The 22,193-nt window shown below is 51.2% G+C and overlaps 6 protein-coding genes across 6 annotated transcripts; 5 read left to right on the forward strand and 1 right to left on the reverse strand.

Annotated features, from left to right (window-relative positions):
• Positions 1-196: 196 nt before the first annotated feature.
• LRP88_04507 (uncharacterized protein) lies at positions 197-10,040 on the reverse strand (the record flags this gene model as incomplete). The annotated part of the gene is made up of 8 exons (XM_083241079.1): positions 197-1,261; positions 1,311-3,017; positions 3,075-5,146; positions 5,196-7,559; positions 7,608-7,803; positions 7,854-8,741; positions 8,798-9,320; positions 9,394-10,040. 8 exons carry the CDS (start codon positions 10,038-10,040, stop codon positions 197-199), a joined length of 9,462 nt encoding a protein of 3,153 aa, XP_083102227.1.
• Positions 10,041-12,299: 2,259 nt separating this feature from the next.
• Positions 12,300-13,725, forward strand: LRP88_04508 (uncharacterized protein; the record flags this gene model as incomplete). Its single annotated transcript, XM_083241080.1, has 3 exons — positions 12,300-12,618; positions 12,672-12,945; positions 12,993-13,725. 3 exons carry the CDS (start codon positions 12,300-12,302, stop codon positions 13,723-13,725), a joined length of 1,326 nt encoding a protein of 441 aa, XP_083102228.1.
• A 497-nt stretch (positions 13,726-14,222) lies between these two features.
• LRP88_04509 (uncharacterized protein) lies at positions 14,223-15,288 on the forward strand (the record flags this gene model as incomplete). The annotated part of the gene is made up of 2 exons (XM_083241081.1): positions 14,223-14,490; positions 14,630-15,288. The coding sequence occupies 2 exons, from the start codon at positions 14,223-14,225 to the stop codon at positions 15,286-15,288; spliced, it is 927 nt and encodes a 308-aa protein (XP_083102229.1).
• Positions 15,289-16,054: 766 nt separating this feature from the next.
• LRP88_04510 (Zn(II)2Cys6 transcription factor domain-containing protein) lies at positions 16,055-17,539 on the forward strand (the record flags this gene model as incomplete). The annotated part of the gene is made up of 1 exon (XM_083241082.1): positions 16,055-17,539. The coding sequence occupies one exon, from the start codon at positions 16,055-16,057 to the stop codon at positions 17,537-17,539; it is 1,485 nt and encodes a 494-aa protein (XP_083102230.1).
• A 556-nt stretch (positions 17,540-18,095) lies between these two features.
• On the forward strand, positions 18,096-18,587 carry LRP88_04511 (SRPBCC family protein; the record flags this gene model as incomplete). The annotated part of the gene is made up of 1 exon (XM_083241083.1): positions 18,096-18,587. One exon carries the CDS (start codon positions 18,096-18,098, stop codon positions 18,585-18,587), a length of 492 nt encoding a protein of 163 aa, XP_083102231.1.
• A 2,019-nt stretch (positions 18,588-20,606) lies between these two features.
• On the forward strand, positions 20,607-21,419 carry LRP88_04512 (uncharacterized protein; the record flags this gene model as incomplete). Its single annotated transcript, XM_083241084.1, has 4 exons — positions 20,607-20,729; positions 20,778-20,850; positions 20,925-21,099; positions 21,152-21,419. The coding sequence occupies 4 exons, from the start codon at positions 20,607-20,609 to the stop codon at positions 21,417-21,419; spliced, it is 639 nt and encodes a 212-aa protein (XP_083102232.1).
• Between the last annotated feature and the right edge of the window lie 774 nt (positions 21,420-22,193).

Genomic DNA, 22,193 nt, shown 5'->3' on the forward strand with positions numbered 1-22,193 from the left:
CGACAATACCACCATCTTGTTGATCGGGTCCGACGTTCATGAAAGCCGCGAAACTTGCAAGGAAAGCTTGGTGCCTTGTGGTTTCATACGACTTAGTGCTAGTTAGAATGACAAATGGAACTTATATTCATGCCTGATAGATCCTATACTCATACAATCCGTAACTCATGTGAAATCGTACTCATACTAGACAACGTCACTCCACCTCGAGAAGCTCATGGATCAACTTGGCCGCCCTCCCCATGCACTCGCAGAACTTCTGCGTCTTATCCCTCCCAGTAACGATCGAAAATTTGGCCGAAGCAGCATCAACAACATATTGAACCCACACCGAATCAGGATACCTCAGGACCATGCCAAACTCGCCACCTCCAGATCCTCCGAGATCAGTCGAACCCGTCATCAGCCAGTGAGGCCGCATGCTGATGTACGTCGGATCGTTGTAGATCTCAGGCATCTCCTCATCTTCTTTGAGAACTGTTTGCATGGCTGACATCGTTCGCTCATAGCCCTTGCCTTGCTGCACGCGGTTGACATTGGCGACGTGGCTTCTTGCAGCGGCGAAGAGCAACATCTGTCGCTTCCGAGCTTCGATAGAAGATTTCTCGGCTGCATCGCAAAAGGCTTTGAGCTCAGCTGTGTATGTCTGGATGATCTCGGGACGGCCTTTGTGCGCGTGACCCATGGAGATGGCACTCCAGCATGGATGGTTCTCGCCCAGGAAGTATTTGGATGCCAGCTGGACCATTGTCTCAAAGATGCCCTTGGCGGGAACTCTGTGGAGCTGCAGGTACTCTTGTCCAAAGTTGACGCATTCCCAGGTCGTGAAGCCAATTATGGAGGTTTCCTGCAAGTATCGAGCCCGAACATGGGTAATGCGCTCGTCGATGGCCGGGGAAGATTGACAAGTGTACTCGTCTAACTTGATCTCATCCACGCTGTTCCGCGAATCGAGTGTATCTGGACCGTCCCGTCGGTAGTTGAGGATGGCTGAGCTGGTGGCGTCATACAGCTCTCGTACCGTCATGCCGTCAATCATGCTGTGTTCGACAACAGACCCAGACATTCCGTTGGGGCAGATGACAAATTTGAGGCCCTTGTCAAACCAGCGGTTGAAGCCATCGTTGAGCTGCCAGCACTTCATTCGCTCGAATGGAGTGGTGGGTGCGCCATCATCTAGACTGACGACAAATGCTGCACCTTCAACCATGTCGAGATATCGTTTGTTGTTCGGGCTCAGGTTCTTGAAAGCTTGACGCATCTACTCGATATTAGTATACTGAAGATCCTCTGTCGACACCAGGACTTACCTCTGCCCACGAGTCTCGTTCATCCGCGGTCAGAATGCCAACCCACGAATCATCATGCACCTTGTCCAAAATAGCCTGGAAAGTAGACTCCAGTTTGGCAAATGGAACATGCTGGCCTTGCTCATCTGTCAAGTTGACCTTGAACAAGTGGCCACGTCTGAGCACCGCAATGTAATTCTCAGACGGCATCTTGCGCATCTCGTCAATTCCCGGAAGAGCCTCCCTGAAAGAGTTGAATAGCCATCCATGGAGGTACATACACTGAGGCCGACCACCGATGACGGTTGGCTCCAGTCTGCCGCTCTCAAGCTTCTGCTTGAACTCGAGTGCCGCGAGCGAGATGATGGCCGCCCTCTCTGCCTGTTTGTGGGGGAACTTGCTGAGTGTATCGCTGCCGGCAAAGGTACTGAACGGTGACACGGGATAGTTCCGCCCGGTGAAAATGGTCTCCAGATATGGCTTGAAGAGCCAGTTGTCGATGGTTGGGTCATTGAAGCGGTCCATGAGCCGGGCGTGGAGCTTTCTGCCCATTCCACTTGGCTCACTGAGTCTTTGGAGCAAAGTAACCATGTGCTCAAGCTCTGGCGGAGTCAGAAGATGCTTGATGGCACTGAAGTAGAGATCGAGAACCGTGTCAAGATCGAGCAGAGGCAGGATGGGCAGTTCCTCAGATGCGGCACAACAGTCAAAGCCATGCTTGGGATGACCGTTGACTTGCACCAACTCTTGACTCTTGTCCGCCTTTTGAATTGGGCCGGACCCGTTGGTGGCCGTTCCGTTGGTGGCTGTACCATTGTTGGCGGTACCATTGGTGGTTGATCCGTTGGTTTTTGATCCGTCGGTGGTTGGAGTATCGCTGACTGCCTTGCTAGCGTCATCTGTCTTGATCTTGCCGATGAGTTTGGACTTTTGCAAGATTGTGTCTGTCAGGGTGATGACACTTGAAGCATCCAGAACTTGAGACGTCTGCAACGGGGCTTCAAATTCTCTCCCGATCCAATTCTTGATCTCGATGGCAACAAGCGAGTCGATACCTAGATCAGGAAGCGGCACGTCCAGTCTCAAGTCATCTGGGCCAATGGCGATGAGTTCCCGGACCTTTGTCGTCACGGCGTCGGAAATAACATCATGAGTCTCCTGGATTGTGTTGGCAGCTGCGAGCTTCTGGCTGAGAGTTGCGGGTGCTTGTTGCGCTTCATCCGCAGTCGACGTGACGTCTTTGGTCTGAAGGATATCGGTAAAGAACGGGTAGTTGTATGTGCCGTCGTTGGGGATTGCATTGGGGTCAATGCCGACAATCAACTGCGAATATCCATCACGAGGAGCCTGTGAGCCGACCGCATACTCAACCATAGAAATGACCTCGTCGAACTCCACGATCGTGGCTCCTTGTCTGAAGAGCATCTGTCTCCGCTCTGGACCAGTCGTATCGGCGTCAGAACCGCCAATCAGCGCGGGCATGATTGTCGTGAAATGCGTCTTGGATCCAGCGGCAAGTTGCTGTCTCGCGAAACCTTCTTCGAACGAGTTGCCCGAGTTGTAGTGAGCTTGTCCCTTGGTTCCCAGAATTGCCGCAGCTGAGGATATCATGACGAAAAAGTCGAGGTTATCGCTGGCAAAAGCGGCAAGCAGGTTGAGTGTACCGATCCGCTTTGGACGAACTGCTCGGTTGAATAGCTGGGCATCCATGTTCTCCAATGTGCCATCCTAGTCACGAGTTAGCGAGATACTTATCATCGAGGCAGTAGAACTATGAATACGAACCTGGAACACGGTGGCTGACTGAATGACGCCTCTGACAGGAGGTAAATTGTCTGCACACCACTTGGCCACTTCCTGGACCTTGTCGCCATCTGTGATGTCGCAGGCTGGGAGATACAGCTTCACCCCGAGAGCCTCCAACTCTCTCTCTAAGGCTTCCCTGTGACCCGAGTGCCTCGTTGCGCCACTCCTGCTCAAGGCCACGATGTGCTTTGCACCGTGGGATGCCAGCAGAGGACAGATCTTCAACCCGAGGTTTCCCAGACCGCCAGCAATCACATAAGTCGCGTCTGACGAAAGCCTCAAAGGTGCTGGTCGAGGGACTGTGGCCTTGACAAGAGCTCCATCATTAACCTCTAGGACAATCTTGTCCTGACTCTTAGAGTGCAGTCGGAAAGCGTCTTCAATGTCCGAGATAGGCATCTTGATGATCGGAGAAACGAGCCTCATGTGGTCATTACTGAAAAGCTCCATGACGTTGTCCAAGACCTCTCCAATGACTTGTGGCCGACGATGGACGAGGAGCCCCAAGTTGAGCGACACAAAAACCGCGTTCTTGTCAGTCGTCGTCATTGTCAAGGGACTATCACCGTATCCAATGTCGATAAAGGTGCCAAAACCCGCGAGGCATGCCCAACTGTCTTCGAATCTGGAGCCTCCAAGGGAGTTGAGGATCACGTCGACACCCTTTCCGGCTGTCTGGCGAATCACGCCTTCTCTAAAGGTCGAAAATTGGCTCGAGAAGATGTGGCTTTCTGGGATGTGGAACTCGTCTCTGATCAATGTCCTTCCAGCAGCGTCTTTGACAGTGGCGAAAATTTTCACGCCCATCATCTGCGACATCATGATGGCAGCTTGGCCAGTTGGTTCATCTGCGGCGTGGATCAGGACGCCCTGGCCAGTTTCAAGTTTTGCAACGTTGAAGAGCGCATGATATGCGGTCACAAAAGCCGTCAAGAGCGAAGCGGCTTCAGAAAAGGCCATCGAGAATGGAATCTTGCGCATAAGAGTCGGGTTTGGAATGCTCGGATTACTCGCGAATGGAGCCGTGCCTTCGAGACCAAATACTCTGTCTCCGACCTTCCATTGCTCACGAAGGCCAGTTCCAACAGCTGTGATTATACCAGCCCACTCTGAGACTGCTGTTGTTTTGACTTGCCCGCTGACATGGCCGAGAGCTATGTCCACGTCCGTTGAGTTCACCCCAAAAGCTTTGGTTTCGACCTCAACGTCGAATGGGCCCAAGATGCCACGAGGCTCATCATCAGTGAACCGAATGCTGCTCAGCAGCCCAGACGTTGCGATCTCCATCCTCAGAGGTCTCCCTGGTGAGAAAAAAGGTGTGGCGTCTGTCGTGGTCTCGTCCGTCTTGCTTTGAATCCATCGCTGATAGTTTGCCGCCGCCCTGACTCGGGGAACAAGCACTCTGCTATCGTTGTACTCATACTCTAGCTCGCAGGTAGGACCCCTCTGCTGATGGAAAGAAATGACAATGATACGAAGCATGACGCGTAGGATGTCCAAGTTTGCAGGAGAGTCTTGCTTCACGACGAGTGAAACCAGCCTCAATGATTCATTCTCTTTGCGTGCGACACGGGTGAAGCCAGTCACCATGTTCATGTCGGCCCCCGAGGAAGAGTTGGCACCGTCTGCTCTCATGCTGACCCAGAGAACAGACTTTGCCTTGAGGGCAAGCGTCTTGAGCTCTGAGAATCTCGCTGACGATGGGTTGGCCAAGAGTGGATCGGATCCCTCGTCGAGAACGACATACAGGGATTCTGGGACAACTTTGTGCTGGGTGAGGCCTGAAATCGACGAGGCCATGCCGTTCGTTGCCAGAATTGACGAGAATTGGCCGGCAAAATTCAGAAGCTTGCCTTCGGTGTTGGTGATGATGCTGACTGGCATTCTTTTGCGGGTTGCAGAAGCCAGAGCAGTTGAGATGGCACAGTAACAGGACTGGCCAATCCTGTCAAACGTCTTTGTCGCCGGCTCAAGACCACTGAAGCTGTTTGTTGAAAGGACGTGCTCCCACTCAGCTGGTGAAGGAAGTGGCAGTTGGTCAGAGTGTTGGCCTAAGCAATCTGTAAGTAAAGGCGTGTAGAATGGAAGAAAAAGCCATACTTGACCACATGCTCTCCATCATACCAAAAATGAGGCTGTATGTTGGTGATGGGTCCCTCATCCCGAGGAAGACAAGAGCGCCGCCCGGGATCAAAAGCTTGCGGGCATTCTTGACAGCCTCATCCAAGGAATCGGCGATGCGCAACACGTTGTTGACAATGACCACATCATAGGAGTCGGATCCAAATCCTTGACTCAGCGGATCCTGATTGATGTCGAGAGCCTTGAAATTGACGCCCTCATGTTGAGCAAATGACGACCTGAGCTGACGCAAAAGCGAAAGCGACACATCGGTCAAGTCATAAGACTGTATGTTTCGCCCCTCAAACGCCTTGAGGATATCACCAGTGTGGTAACCAGCGCTCGATCCAATCTCCAAAATTTTCATGCGAGGTCTTTTGATCGCATAAGACGAAAGATACTGACTGACGTGGACTCCGAGCTTTCGTCCCGTCTCAATGTTTTCTTGAACTTGATCGAGTCTGCCCTTTTCGAGGAGCAGTGGCAGAGGATTCATTTCTCCTTTGACGATGGAGATCAAATTCGGGCCGATTGTGGAGAGGAGATCTCCCTCCACACCTAGCTTCGGGAGCGACGAGAGGATCTCGATAGCCGAGATCATGGAGAGGTCCGCTAGTAGCATCTTGCTCGCTTGTGACGAGTTGTAATCCAGCATCCATTTGAAGAGCTGCTTCCGGTAGCCCGTCAGGGCAGATGGGTCAAATCCCTCATCATCGAGAGAGATGTTGTTGATGCACGATCTGATGTGCAAAGCTGCACCTCGCGCGAGGACGACATGATGATCGATAGTTGCCTTTCCAGGTGGTGTCGTCGGTCTCAGTGACGGTCCTGAGAAGAAGTCGGCGTCTGTCTCCCAGTCGACGTGAAGAACAGTATTTCGCTCATGATCCTCATCAGGCGACTTTTGCCCCTCTCCGATCACCACAGTCTCCAGGTTAGACATGCTCACAACTGGCTCCGCCCGTAGATCTGTCTCGCCCTTTTCAAGGACGGCAATCTTGGCTCCAGTGGCAAGCAAGCCAACCACGACCTCGAGTTCTCGTCCGGCTTGGTTTGGAACAGTCGGTGAAATAACAATCTCTCCGATGGAGGTGGGCATGACAGATCCTGACTTATGATAGATGGCTTGGAGGGGGAGAAAGACATGCGTGATTGCGTCCAAAGTGGTTGGATGAATGAGGTGACGCTGCATGAACTGACCAGGCATGTGACTTTGAACATCCGGGACACGGACCGTTGCGACCGCTTCATGATCCCCGAGGTTCAAATGGACAATGTCAGCAAATGTTGGACCGTAGACATTTCCGTTTCGCTCAAGGTTGGAGTAGATGGTATCATGGTTGACCTCTGTCTTGCAAGACTCGCGAGCGTTTTGCACCCACTGGGCCCGTATGTCTGAAGCGATGTCCTCCTCTCGAGTGCCCTCTACTTCGTTTGCTTGTGAGCCGTACTCAGCCGTGACTAGACCTCGGCAGTGCTCAGACCACTGTCCCTCTGCGGAAAGTGCCGCAACGACAAACTCACGCCAGGTTGAGGGACCTCGGCGAAGAATGATTTGGACTTCAACAGTCTCCGGGCTATCCGGGATCACCAGGGCCTTGATGAAACGGATATTTTGCAGTCTGATGTGACTGATCTTGTCGGCTTTCTTGCTGTCCTCGGCAAGTTGCCATACGGCTTGAATGGCCATGCAGACATAACCTGATCCTGGAAAGATCTTGAAGCCGTCAATAACGTGGTCGGCGAGCCATGGCTGGCGATCAACGCTGAGAATCTGTCGCCAAGTGGGGTCAATCGAGTTGCCGCTGATGATTCGCAGGCCCAAGAGGTCATGATAGGGATGCTGACGCAGGCGATACTCCTTGCTGAGTCGAGATTCATGCCAGTATTTGGCTGAGTGGTCCCAGCTGTAAGTAGGCAGATTTGAAATGACCTTGGCGGGGAGTGCTGGCGATCCGAGAGAGTTGGCAGTGTCGACATTCACAGGGTAGCCCAGTTCAAACAGCTTTCCGACCGCAGAAAGAACGGACTGGCGGGCATCTTGAAGACGAACCAGAGCTGACGTGTACTCATAGTCAAAGTTGGCGAGGTTCAAAGCCTTGAGAGTCTGTCCAAACGGGCCCTTGAGGGCTGCGTGGGGACCAATTTCGATGAAGACGGGATTCATGATGCCCGAATTCTCTTGGCGGAGACAGCGGCAGAGACTCTCAAGAGCTTCACTGAACCGAACTTGAGAGACAAGGTTCTTGACCCAGTATTCAGAACCGAATCCAAACGTCTTTTCCATTGTGGTGACGGAGGAAAAGAAGCTGACTCCAGTCGATGACAGGGTAGTTCCGCGAACTAACGGAGGTTAGCCTTGAAGGTTTTTGAGGGCATTGGCTTATTCACCTTCACCAAGCGCGTCGAGATATCTGGGAGCCACGGTCCTCATGTGGTGGCTATGATAGGCCGTGTCAACTTTGAGCAGTCTGTTGAAAATAGAGGCCTTTTCGAGGAGCCGTTGCAGATCCTCGACTGCCTCTTTGTCGCCCGTCAACGTGGTGCTGACGGGGCTATTGATGCATGCAACCGACACAATTCCGCGCTGCACGAGAATGTTAGAGAAATTGACTAGAATTTCTGGATTCGACTTACCGAGTATGGAACTTGTTGGATATAGGGCAAGATGGCCGCTTCGCCAAGGCCAGCCGCAAGCATGGTACCTCGGGTAGGAATCATCTCATGACACCAGGAAGCAATCTGACTTCGACAGAACGAGACAGTCAGAGCTTCTTCCTGTGACAAGGCACCTGCTGCATACGCAGCTGCGATCTCTCCGCTGGAGTGACCGACAACAGCCTCAGGTAGGATGCCAAGATGCTTCAAAAGATCGACAAGAGCAACTTGGATTGCCGTGCTGGCTGGCTGTGCGAACTCGCTCTTGTCGATCTGCGAGGAAGCCTTGTCTTTTTGAAGTTCCTCAACCAGACTCCATGTGAGACCAAGAGACTTCAAGATGCTGTCAGATTTGAAAATAGAGTCTCGAAAGACTGATGGACTGGCTGCCTGCAAGAGCTCGCGGCCCATGGCAAACCATTGAGCTCCCTGACCAGTAAAGAGAAAGACGACAGGCGGGTGTCTTGAGGATCTTTTCAAGGATAGGCGTTCGAGGGATGAAGCCAGGTCCTCGGCTGATGAGGCAACGTAGCTAGCTCTCCAAGCCATGAGGCTTCTGCGAGCGGCCAGAGTATGGGCAAGATCACCAAGATGGAACGTGTCTTGACGTGGGCTCACCCACTTCTGGAGCTCACTGAGGTTCGAACGCAGACAGTCTTTCGACTTGGCAGAAAAGACGAAGAGTCGAGGAGACTCCATACGCTTCTCCAGACGGTTGACGCCGTTGGTATGAGCCTCCCCACTGGTTTGAGGAGAGGCGCCCAAGGCCTCAAGGATAACGTGAGCGTTTGTTCCACCAAAGCCGAAATTCTGGACTGAAGCTCTGCGGATGGCGTTTGATGGCCAGAGTTGAAGTTGTTGTGGTATCTAAATGGTATAATTGTGAGTGTCTGCTGTCAGACCTGGGAATGGGTGGAACATACCTTGATTCCATACTTGTCAATATCCCGTAAGCTCTTCTTCAAGTTCACTAAGCTCGGCACAGACGGTATGTACCCTTTCTCCAGGATCAAAACAGTCTTGATGACTGCAGCAAGTCCACTGGTACATTCAAGGTGTCCCATGTTGGCCTTGACGCTGCCAACATAGAGCTCCGAGTTCTTGTTGGGACAAAACACCTTTTGAATGGCGCCGAGTTCAATCTTGTCTCCAGCAATCGTCCCCGTACCGTGAGCTTCGACGTAGGCCGTTTCCATTGGGTCAAGACCTGCTTGATGGTAGACTGCTCTTGTGAGCATCTCTTGAGACTCTGCACTTGGGTATGTGATGCCGTTTGTCTTGCCATCCTGGTTGACACCTGTGTTGCGAATCACGGCACGGATTGGGTCGCCGTCTTGAAGAGCGTCATCAAGACGCTTGAGGACAAGGGTAGCAATGCCTTCTCCTCTTCCATAACCAGAGCCACGCTCGTCGAACGAGTAGCTCTTGCCGTCATCATTAAGCATACTAACCTCGTTAGTGCAACCTCCAATTGTGGTCAAGGGTAACCTACTTCAGGAAACTCATTCCAAACATAAACTCCGGAGACAGAATGAGATTAGTTCCTCCAACAAGCGCAATTTTCGACTCCCGATTTCGAAGACCTTGGCAAGCCTGGTGAAGGGCCACCAGACCTCCAGAGCACGCTGTATCCAAGGAGAGTGAGGGTCCCTTGAGGTCAAAGAGGTATGAAATGCGATTGGCCACGATGGCCTTGTGAGTTCCGGTTACATGGTACTTGGCCAGGTTGTTTGTATCCTTCATCATCATCGTTTCCCAATCTTGACTAAACGTTGCGACGTAAACAGCCGTGTCAGAACCACGGATGCTTTCAAGTGGGATACCAGCATTCTCCAGAGCCTCGTATGAAGTCTCGAGGAGGATACGCTGTTGTGGATCAATAGCTTTTGCTTCGTTGGGGGAAACTCCAAAGAACTTGGCATCCCAGGCGCTAATGTCTTGTTGAATAAAGTGACCACCACGTTGGTTATGACCCTCTTGGGAATCTGAGTAAAGGTGGTGAAAAGATTCCCAATTCCAGCGATCTGGGGGCACATCTTGCCAGGCTGTGCGGTTGTTGGAGAGGAGGTCCCAGAGCTTTGATGGGTTGTCTGCACCTCCGGGCAGTCTGCAACCCATGCCAATAATGGCAATGGGGATGGGGGTTTGTGGACAAGTAGAAGGCATTTTGAGGGGATTGAAAATTTGCAGTGATGGGGTAAGGATGGACGTGCTTAAGCCTCAGATATCCAGAGTACGGGCCTTTAAGTTATATATCCAAACAACGGCCTTGGCCCACTAGTGATCCCTGAGTTTGTTCTCTCATCTCCCATCCTTCATCCTTACAGACCATATCTCCAACTCGAAGCACCTCGCAAAGCAGCCTATCAGATTTTCAGTCTAGCTATCGTGACAACACCATGTCTTGAGCCACCGGGTGGCACAATTCACCAAGACGCCGCTAATCTCTAATGTGGTCAGTTTCTCCCACATCCCTCATGCTTGTTCACGCATCTTGGAAGGTTCTCTATCGCCTAGCCCTGCACGTGTTAGGAAGTTGGTTCTGATATCTCAGCGTATACTCGAAACAGCATATGCCAGAATCACACTATGATCAGATATGCAGCTGCGCCGTTGTGTAACTGTGAGATATGGCGACAGCACCAGGGGTAGGGCTCGAACTGCAGCGGCTAAAGGAGTTTTAGAGTGATGTCTGAGAGCTTGAACATACGAGACAATGCAGTGATTTTCTTTGCCATGACGAAGCAAATGCCTCAACTACGTTCCAAGCCCCAGGTCTAGATGAGGCCGTGGCTGCACGAAACCCCTGAAGTAGAAGTTCAACTGCGGCGTAGCTGAGGCAGGGAAACTCTTGGGCTTTTGAAAGACGTACCTATGTAGTGGTATGGCAAACTATCCGTCGGATCCGAAAGATTGAGATAATACTTGCCTGACGACTCACGCCTTGTCGATTCAGAAGTTCCACTTCGGGACACCCGTTACGTTACACGTGAAGCCATAACCAACTCTGCTAGGCCAGTAAACGAGCGAATCCCCCCACAACCCGGTCTCTATCCAGCATCAACCAAGAGGGTACCCGGTAGTTGGAGCGGGTAGCGGGTAGATAGTATGATGCGGATAGATGGCGGGATCGCCGCCCGCCCGCGGCTCTGCAAGCTGCAATCTTCAGCCAGGATGCGGATCCCACGAATTACAGACCTTTCGGTTATCCAGGGGGCGAGGCGGAAAAGTCTGGCCGTCGATCCGATACAAGGTCACATTTTTCGTACCGTGTTCGGATTAAAGGGATCCTTCCCCGAACCCCTTGCTCTTGATCTCATGATTAAGGTCACACACTCTTTTGAGATTACGCAACCTTGATTCCTTCAGTGAAAAGCTGCAGACAACTAAAAGCCAGGGTAAGAAATTCCCAACAGTTTTCAAGATGGGGGTGTAAGGCTGATCGTCATCATCTTTTGTCATCCACGCAAGTGCGAGCCATCATTTGCAACGTTGATAGTAAGCGTTAAAGTCCAATGAAGTCTTATTCTATCGTGGTTCCATGCCAAACCCATGCTGTTTCACTCCCTCGTGACGAGCTGTTCGCTTATTGATGACCCGAATGTGAGTCAAATTGTTCAACGTTAACAGCCCAGTCTACGTTGTAGTAACCACTGGGGCCTACACGTATATGTACTCTGTCTGATTACCTATCAGCTTAACCGAGCTGACGAGTGCGAGTGCGAGCGCGTCAATGGCCTGACCTTGCAGCCGCGTGCCCCAGATCTCACAGGGCGCGCCTGCACTGGGGCTTTATTGACACATCGACTCTTTTTAGCGCTCGTATATTTAAGCATAATCTTCCATTTTCGCGATGTTGTCTTTCTCTCCAGATCAACTTGAACACGGAAATGCAGATCCCTCAGCCAACATCACCCGCTATGCCAGCGGAGAATAGGAACTGTCAACAGTCAGTAAGATGGCAAGTGAGTTTGACATTTACTTACCGTTCTTAGGAGCAATGAAAACCCTCCAGTTGAACCAACCATGAATGCAGATCCAGGTTCAGGGGAAAAGTCTCCACCAGCAGACGTGGAACCTGCACTTCAACCAGCACTCTTGCCAGATGAGGGATCTGAAGACTCGGAGAGCGACAAGTATCTTCATGGAATGCCTCTAATCCTTATGGCCCTGTCTTTGATGATTGGTGTGTTGACAGTTGCCTTGGACAACAGCATCATTTGTAAGCAAACCCCCTCTATACCTTTCACTCTTGTTAACGTCAAAAAGCTACTGCTATCCCGAAGATGACAAGCGAGTTTAACAGTCTCAGCGACGTTCGTAAGTTTTGACCGCCGAATAGCACCGCAGCCACTAACAATTCAAGCCTGGTATGGCACCATTTATCTCCTCGCACAAATGTCCTTCCAACCGACATTTGGAAAGATGTACACCTTTTTTAACTTAAAATGGATTTACCTCGGCGCCGGTGTTCTTTTCGAAGTTGGCTCCATCATCTGTGCCGCTGCCCCAAACTCGGCAGCTTTTATCCTCGGCAGAGCCGTGGCTGGGTTTGGAGCTTCAGGTCTTTACTGCGGTTCCATGATTATCATAACGCAAATTGTCGAGATGAGAAAACGGCCACTGTTTCTCGGTATAATCAGTAGCATGTTTGGTGTTGCTTCTGTCATCGGACCTGCACTCGGAGGCGTCTTTACTCATTCAGAGCGTCTCACATGGAGATTCTGCTTCTGGATTAATCTGCGTAAGTAAAAAGCCAGATATTGTCAACACATTCCTCAACTAACAATTGAATAGCACTCGGAGGCTTGACGGGGGCCATCATTTGTTTCTACTACCCGTCCACGCTTGGAGGGGCTGTCAACAAGGACCGCCCGTTGAAGCAAAAGATTTTGGGTCTAGGCCTCAAGAGCGCTGTCATTCTAACAGCGACTCTGGTGTGCTTATTCCTCGCTCTTCAATGGGGCGGCTCTGTCTATCCTTGGCGCGATTCTCGCGTCTGGGGCTGCCTCCTTGGATTCGGGTTTCTCTTGATCTTGTTTGGCTACATACAAGTGCGGCAAAAGGAAGAGTGAGAGGCTTCTCCCCCAATACTCAGGACTTGGCTAACATGCACAGTGCCTTGATCCCTCTCCGTATCCTATCTCAGCGATCTGTCTTACTGGGCTGCCTCTTCTCCTGTTTGCTCCAAGGCGCAATGATGACACAAGCCTATCATTTACCCTTCTACTTCCAAGCTGTAAAGGGTGATGACCCTCAAGAATCTGGTATCAATATTCTCCCTCACGGTGTCACGGTCTCTATCGCCACCTTGATCAGCGGTACCTGTATGACCCTTTCAGGCTACTACGTGCCCTTTATGTGGTTTGGTGCAGCCCTCTTCACCACAGGCGGTGGCCTCTTGTACACTCTGTCTCAGTCCAGTCCGATTGGGCGCTGGTTCGGATTTCAGCTCATGGCTGGTGCTGGCTATGGAACAACAGTGCAGATTCCCATCTTCGCCATCCAAGTGGTGCTCAGTACCGCCGACATTCCTCTCGGAACAACCATGGTTATCATCGCTCAGAGTTTTGGAGGAGCAGTTGGCCTCGCTATTGCCCAGAATGTGTTCCAAAACTTCTTAAGCCAGGAGCTTAACAAGATCAAGGGCATAGACGTGGCAGCTGTGGTGGCAGCGGGAGGAGTGGAGCTTGAGAAGGTTGTGCCGAGCAGCTTACTTGCTCTCGTCAGGGACGCTTTCCAGGTGGCCATTGCCAATGCGTTTCTCGTTGCTGTTGGGCTTGGAGGCGTTGCGTTCCTCGCCAGCCTTGGCATGGAAAGGAAGCGAATCAACAAGTCTAAGAGTAGCTAAAGCAAATATTAGGGCAGGTTCACTATATAAGAGGGCAATAAGAAAGAATAATAATAGGTAGTCGTATGATAGTTCTTTCTTAAAGTCACGATAGCTCGAAAAGGCTGGCGGATTATAAGTAATTCAATCTATGCGCACTCAGTTGCCTATGCATGACGTCTAACAAAGCGCCGGAGTTAGGACTCCCCAGTAATTCCGCCCGGGGTTATGGAGTAGAGTTGGCTTTATTGATTACCAATAATCATGGTGTTGGTGCGGTCCAAATGCGAGGACCGAGATGCGAGAATAGACTCTCATCCTTGGCACGGTACGGTAGTCCTCTTTGAACACTTGGCCCGGAGGTGCCGGTTCAGCGCTTTATAAAAACTGCTATCAAGCTGCATCTTCAGACACATGATTGTTTCGATTGAACAAATTCTGGAATCCCTTACTCAATACTATCCAACTTCGCCGACGACAGTAATCTCTGCATTCTGTATTCATCACTCCTGGTAGCCATGTCATTCTTCACCCCCATCCGAGCTTCCAACGCCCTCATCACCGAGGCCAGCGTCCCCAAGACGGCCGTCTTTGTTGGCGGTACCGACGGCATTGGCAAAGCTACTCTGAGGGAGCTTGTCTCCAAGCGTTTCCCTATCAAGGTCTATATCGTAGGCCGCAATGAGGCGGGCCACAGGGCTCTGCTGGATGAGCTTAAAAGTTTGAACCCCGAGGCAGACCTGATTTACGTCCAAGGCCAGATTTCCTCGGTTGCAGACTCTCACCGTATTGCGAAGCACATCTCGGCTCAGGAGGACAGGATCGCCCTCCTCTTTCTCTCAGCAGGCTACTTGCCTTTTAATGGGCGCCAAGGCAAGTAATTAGAGCGGTCGTTCCCGAGCCCATCTCGCTAACTGTTTCACAGAGACTTCCGAGGGCCTAGAGGCATCCCAGGTTGTGTCCTATTACAGTCATGTTGTGTTCATCACCAACCTCCTACCCCAGCTCAGGGCGGCCGCCCAGTCATCGTCATCGGCGCGCGTCATCAATGTCCTTGCCGCTGGCCAAGAGTCGACCAGCCTCTTCCTTGACGACCTAACTCTCAAGCATCCCGGCCGTTTTAGTATCCCCACCTACGCTGCTCACGCCGCTACGATGGTGACCCTGACCCTGAAGCGTATTTCCGAGGCACCGGAAAACAAAGACGTCGTCTTTGTCCACTCGCATCCAGGTAGGGTTAGCACAGATTTGTTTATGAAGAGCTGGGCTGGCAAGTTCGACCCCAGCAAGTCTGCCCCTGCGCCGCCCCCTGGAACATTCGTTGAGTTGACACCCGAGGAATCTGGCGAGCGGTGCCTGTATTTGATCACAAGCGCCGAGTTTGGGGGCAATGGTGTCCCCGTACAGGACGGTCGGCAGGCAGCTTTGACTCTGGCACACGCTGCCAGGGCATCGCTTTTCTCTATCGATGACAAGTTTGATATTCCGCAACAGGACGATTTGCTAGCTCAGCTAGAGAATATGGGGGCTCCCCAGAAGATCTGGGATCACACTTTTGAGGCCATTAACTCCATCACCCAGTAGGACTAGATTAAGGTAGCAACACTAGCTTTCAGATTAGTAGTCGGATTGTTTGAATGTAAATGTGAGACCATGTCATACTACATACGCATCAATCACAATGTTCTTTGATATTGCGACCGATACCTCCTCTTGGAGGCGTCATTAATACCAACGGTGTATCAATCGCCACTGTCTACTTGATTTAATAATCCATGCCATTCCCAAGTTCTGATTTGGTTCAAACTCCGAACGCTAGAGTGAACGCCCCTGACGCCAGAGGGCCAACTCTGGAACAGTTGCAAATTGTACTTGAGACGCCCCTGAAAGATATGTCATGACTGTGGCCGAGGAGTTCAGATGCAATGAGGCCTACAAATTGTCATGCCGCGCGTCGGACGAATCTTTTACTTGCTCTCCACTACCTTGGACTCGCGGTCTGTGGCCTGCCTGGGAGAATTAATAATGTTCGGGCAAATCCAGGGGGTTGAAGCCACCGCGGTTCGTCCGAACTGGGCTAGCGTTCCGTGAGGTCGGCCACAACCGTCGATCACCGGACGCTGACAAATGAGGCCGGCGGTCCTGAACCCCGGGCTTGAACACGGAACTTTGACCGAAGCAAAGCTATTTTATGCATTTCGCCCCATGAGGCTAGTCTTCCGGGACAGAATAAATCTCATTCATTGTCTTCCATCAAGGCAATCACCACTACAACGCTTCTTGTCTGCGAGTACCCATCCTTAGCATCTAATGACCTTCACCTATCGGATCAATCACCACTGAACAGGGTATGGTCTATCACGGTCGTCCGTCCAAATATTGCTTGCCCTGCAGGAGGAGGAAGATCCGGGTAAGGAAACTCCTTCATGAGCGAACCGCTCCTAGCCCAAGACGCTATGCTGATGTTGCCAATACGACGCAGTGCGATCTGAATCCTGAGGGCTGCAACCAGTGCCGAAGAGCCAAGCTCACCTGCCATGGGTACCGCAACCTGGAGGAGTTGGCTATCCGTGATGAGACACGTAGCACGACCCAAAAGGTCTTGGCCCGTCATGCACCCGCTCAGCTCACCACCGCTCCGCAACTCTCCTGGGACATGGTGTCTCGGAACGCCTTCCTTTGCCTCTACATTGATCGATACTCGTACGGCTTTGACGCCCTAGCTCCTCTCCTAGCCACGGCGCCCGCTTCCGGACACCTGCAGGCCAGTGTCGGTGCGGTCGGCTTGGCCTTTATGGCTCTCCAAGCGAATCGTCCAGACCTAACGCCGCTGGCCAACCGGCAATATTTGGTCGCCATCAGGGCAGTCAGAGAAGTGATTCGCATCTCGCAGCAGCCGGCCAGCAACAGGGCCCCCAAACCCGTCAGCGATGAAACCCTGCAATCAGTGCTCCTCCTTGACCTCTACGAGAAGCTGACCATGTGTCATCAACGGCCAGGGCTTCCGGGCTCCTGGCTGAGCCACCTCCAGGGTGCTCTAAGTATGGTGCAGGCCCATACGAACACTGACTTCCGCAATCTGACCACTTGCCAACTTGCCAGTCGAACTGTGATAGCTCTAACTATCAGCTGTGGTGCAGCTGGTGTACCCATACCGGAAGCCCTCCAAGCGGTTCGCCAAGATCTAGATTGCTACATTCGGAACTCAAAATGGACGTTTATCGGCCTTTTGATGACCATCGTCAATTTTCGTGCCCGCATGCGGAGCGCTGTGTTAACATCGGACGACATCCTCATACAGGCATATGACCTGCAGGACCAACTCGCTCTTGCGGAGAGCAAGATTTCACGCGCTTGGAGGCCACACCGGGTAACTTCTCACCAAAAGTTCATCTTGGAAGACTACTACGATGTTTATCCCAGCCACTACGCTACCCAAGTCTTCAACGCCTTCCGGATCCTGCGTCTGGAGATGTGTGGCATCATCCGGAACCTCCATCCCAGCAGCTCAGTTGAGAAGACGATTGACCAAGTAACACGGGATATATGCGCAGCCGTGCCTCAGTTCATCCTTCCAGAAGCGAGATCTGGGAACGCGGTGCCATTTTCGTCCCTACAAATGTTGGAATGCAATGGCATATTGACAGCGCTTTACGAAGCTGGACAGATTACGGCGGATTTGAATTTGCGGGAGTGGATCTTGCAGTGCCTAGCGTACATGGCTGATAATGGCATCAAGATGGCTAGGGATGTAGGCCATATTTTGAGGTTTACGCCGGAGGTGGACTACTGGACTGTTTTCGCCATGGTCGGTAGTTGCGGGATTACCGCCTGAGGGGATGGGAGAACTCGGAAAGGCCCATTGCTTGGTCAAAGGGCTTCAACAGGCCAAGGGGCGGGGGCCTCGGAGCAATTCAACCAACAGAAATCATACAGCCGTAACACAACTAAGACTCATACCCAAGCCTCAATAGCACAGTAACAGAAAGGCCCATTGCAAGAGCCAGCTTGTGGCAGAACGCTTCACCAAACCGTGCAAGATTTTCTACACTCTTTTAGTATATAACTCGCGGAACCCTAGCCTTGTTAGGCACATCGGACTTAGGACTCTCTCCCCATACACTATAGTTCGTAAGCGACTCAGCCAACCTCTAGGCTAGCAACACAAGGTGACAAATCATTGTCTTGACATTTGGGTTTGTCAACTGCCGGAACTCTAGCCTTGCTAAGCTCTAGTGGATGATAGAGTACTGTATGATATGGAGTATATATACGAGGCTGCACATCCTGTAACCTCCATCAAAGCCACTTGACACGCCCAGCATCACTATCAACCCTACTATTCCGCAATCGCCCAGACATTATCGTCTTCACTCAAACATACAGTCTCACTGCTTCTCCTCCTTTACACCAACATGTCTCAGACCCAGGACCTCGTTCCCTACATTACTGTTGTTCGCGATATCTACGCGCCCATTGGCGAAGTCTGGGGCATCTTGGGAGGCTTCGGAGCCGAAAAGGCTTGGTATCCAGGATGTATCAAGCTCAGTCTGGAGGGTTTCGGCATTGGCAGCATCCGCTCCTTCTCCTACGAGTACGCTTTCGGCCCACACAAGGGGGAGCGCTACGAATTCACTGAAGAAATGACCGAGGTGGACGCTGCCAACCACTCGATGACATTCAGAGTGCGGAGACCTGATTACCCCGACATGGTGGCGTTTGGGACGACTGCGCTGGAATATGTTGGTCCCAACAAGACACGTTTTATTTGGAGTGCTAGAGGGAGCCGACTCCCGGAGGAGCACATGAAAGCCTTGGCTGAACAGGACCTGGAACCGCGCTTCTCTGGCCTTATCGCAGCCATCGCAAAGCAGGTGGAATAGTTGAGAGCCACTTGGTCAATTTGTTATAGCCAGTGTACTATTTTTGTGTCCGACAAGCTCAATTTGTCGACCCAACACTCTGGACAGGCGCAATAGTATGATCGTTTGCAAATATTAGTTCCCTGGCCCAGAATCTCTTCATCAGAGTGACATCTCTCATACCCTAAAGACCTATTAACCTATAATACAAACCCGAAGTCTCCTACCCTCTGAATGAGAGTACGAAGCGGCATCCGCTTGTTACATCTTTCAGAGATAGGGCTCGCATCTTTCCCTATACTAATAGCCCAAAGGATCATCCCGTGGTCAAGCAATGCTATGTACCCAGTCCCAGAATTGCCATCAAGCCTCAAGATATAGGGTAGCTTCTCACTGGCACTGGACAACCACGTATTTTTTAGGGATGGAGAAAAATGCCATGTGTTTCAAGCAATCTCGCTATGTTTAATTATATACCTTGACTTAGACTTCGGTCAAGTTTATGCCCCGAGCTCCTGAGTTTGATGACAGCAGCCACATAAGTTACCTACCTAATCACGGAACCTGCGCTTCTACACCAGCGCTGAGTAGAACATTATCCTTTTTTTTCACTTGTTTCTCATGGTCCATCTCCACAATTAGATAGGCTCCTCAGCCGACAATATTTAGAGATGTTATGGTGGCATGTCGCCTTCTTCTCTCTGTATGGATCTGACGACCGCACTCTGGCGTAAGTGGTAATCTTCCATACGGTCATCCTGTAAGTGGCGAGGTGATTTGAACGTGCAAATTAGTTTTGGAGCAGTGTCTTAAGATAATTTTACATAAGGCCTGATCTCCAAAGCTTCAATTGACTTTCTGGAGTAGCGTTCGATAGCTCTTAGTGAGCTGGACTCTCATTAGATATGAGTCCAATAGGTGCCTTATACAGACTGACCTTGGTAGTCCTAACCCCTCCCCGCTGTTTCACGAATAATATTTCAAATGCAGCATAGGCAAGAGTATTACCAAGCAAGATCTCAGATAGGGTGATGATAATGGTATCAAGCCATTAGAGTAACAACTAACCCACTTGGGTACATAGTCGCACGAGTGGAAGCTCCATGATGTGATCGACTATTACTCCATGACTCCGAAAACCGCACATCGAGACTGGCTGGCTCTAGGTCAGGGAGTTGCACAACTGGACGGCATTAGTAATCAACTCGGGCTCTCTTCCTCGTTACATCAACAGCCAGGCCTGCCCCGACCATCAGCGTTGAATCCGCCTGCCTAGCGGTAGTATTCACCTACTCCGGTGGGGATTACTGACGCTTGCTCGCCAATATCACTCTGGAAATCCCCCCTATGGCTAACAATCTAAACCCGCGCTGGGAGCAACCGGCCCTTCTGCAAAGACGCTTCCATCTAGGTTTGCAAGTGGCCAGTACCCCCCAAGAGTATGGCGTATTATGGCCAGGTTGTCGAGCCTCGGCCATGCTAAAATACCGAGCCTCGAGGCCGACGCGCGCGGTTGACAACCTATGGGCTATAATGGCCTTGCTGTTTACTATGCATGAAGGCCGACGCGCGCGGTCGATAACCTATAGGCCATTATGACCTTGCTGCTCACTATGCACGAAAGCCGACGCGCGCGGCTCTTAGAGCGGTGCTGTAGGGTGCGTCTCTCTTTGGGCATGCAGGAGTTTGTGGGTTAATCGCTTCGAAACGACATGACGCCGTTGAAGTTCGCGTATTGCCTGAAAACAACGGAACGCTAGCCTTTCTAAGTTTGGCGTCTATGGAGAAACAGCAGATGGCTAGCCATTCTAAGCTGAAGGTTCTCCAATGTCGCAAACATTGACGATTGGGATTAGCAATCAACAAGGAGGCCTAAAACCACAGCTTACAGAGACAGAAACAAAAGCACGATGCTAGAGACAACCAAACAATCTTGCTATAAAAGGGCCAACACTATGCCCATGGAATCATTCACCAGCAACACTCATAAGACCAAGACATCAAGACAGATACCAATCATCATTTTCAACCCATTCCACAATGGCTCTGAAGCTCTACGGCCACCCGGCTTCCATGTGCACTCGCCGCGTTCTGCTCGTTTTGGCAGAGAAAGGCATCAAGTATGAATTTGTCAACGTTAATTTCATGGCCGGAGAACAAAATGTGAGCTTTTCCAACCTAACCAGTTTGGCCTTGCTCTAACGTCACTAGCGGGCGCCCTATGAAGAGAGAATGCCATTTGGGCAGATTCCGGCCATCGAAGATGGCTCGCTCCGTCTCTATGGTAAGTGCTTGCCCTAGACAGTCACACTACATGGCCACATGGTGATGGGTAGTCCAAGTCTAACGTTACTGCAGAGTCTAGGGCAATTGCTCGCTACCTAGCCTCCAAATACCGCAGTCATGGAATCGACCTCCTCCCTGCTGTTGACGATGCCCAAGGTTCGGCCATTTTCGAGCAGTTCGCCTCCGTGGAGTACTCTCAGTTCAATGATCCCGCCCTCCAAGTTTTGTGGCTGAAGCTTTTCAACCCGTAAGTGCTTGAATACAAGTCAGGACACGGTTGTCTTTTCTAACACTGATAGGGCTTTTGGCATCCCTTCGGATGAGGCCGCGACCAAGGCTAGTGTTGAAAAGCTCCACGCTAAACTTGACGTCCTGGATAAGATTCTGTCCAAGCAGAGCTATCTCGGTGGCCCTGGCTTTTCTGTTGTGGATATATTCTACATGCCAGCTGTGAATGCTCTTCATCAGGCCGGTGAGGGGCAAGCCTTTGAGCAGCGCAAGAACCTTGGCGCTTGGTGGAGCAAGGTGTCCAGCAGGGACTCTTGGAAGAAAGTCAACACGAACTAAGTGAGAGTCCAGAGAGTTGAACTAGGACTCTCGGAGTCGTAAATCATCGTAGTTTCAATAGAGTCTACCTTACTTATATAGTCCGGGTCAGCCTAGCTTATCCAAAGGCGAATCATAGCTAGTACTCCTCTTATACTTAGGACTAACCTAACTATACTAGTAAGAAAATCCTATTTGCGTTAGCTCATATCGCCCCATCCCAAGATCTCCAAACCTACCCTTACTCATCAACCTCACACCAAAGCCTCTTGTATCCGCCCCAGCAACCCGACCCGTAATCCCTGCAGCAGCTCCCACTCAGTTTCTCGCTATTTCTGCTGATAGTGTAACAGAGATTCGTGTGGTCCTGATCCTTGGTCCAGGCCTTGAGGACTTTGCCGGACCCGTCAATGTCTCCGAGATTATAACTGGTGCTTCCACAGGCGGGGGCCACTCCGTCCCAGTAGCACCATCGGTTGTTCATGGAGCATCGTGAGGCCGCGGGAGTCAGGAGCGTGGAGAGAGCGGTTATGAAGATGACGGGCTTCATGATGAAGTTGGTATTCGTTTGGTGGGAAGTGGAAGAGTGGTAGAGATCAGTGATAGTGAGGAAGCTTGGTGATTGTGAGGTTCATATTTCCCCGGTCTCCTGAGTATTTATAGTTCAATGATAGTCCCCAAGGATGATATTTGTTAAAACTGAGGGAGAAAATTCTCAGTCCTCAGACAAATTCTGTCTTGAGCATATCGGGCCTTCTCTGCCGCGATATGAGCCAAGACTATCTTCTCTACTAA

This window comes from Fusarium phalaenopsidis (genome assembly GCF_050370095.1).
Source record: "Fusarium phalaenopsidis strain FUZ10S chromosome Unknown contig_32292, whole genome shotgun sequence".
Lineage (NCBI taxonomy): Eukaryota > Fungi > Ascomycota > Sordariomycetes > Hypocreales > Nectriaceae > Fusarium > Fusarium phalaenopsidis.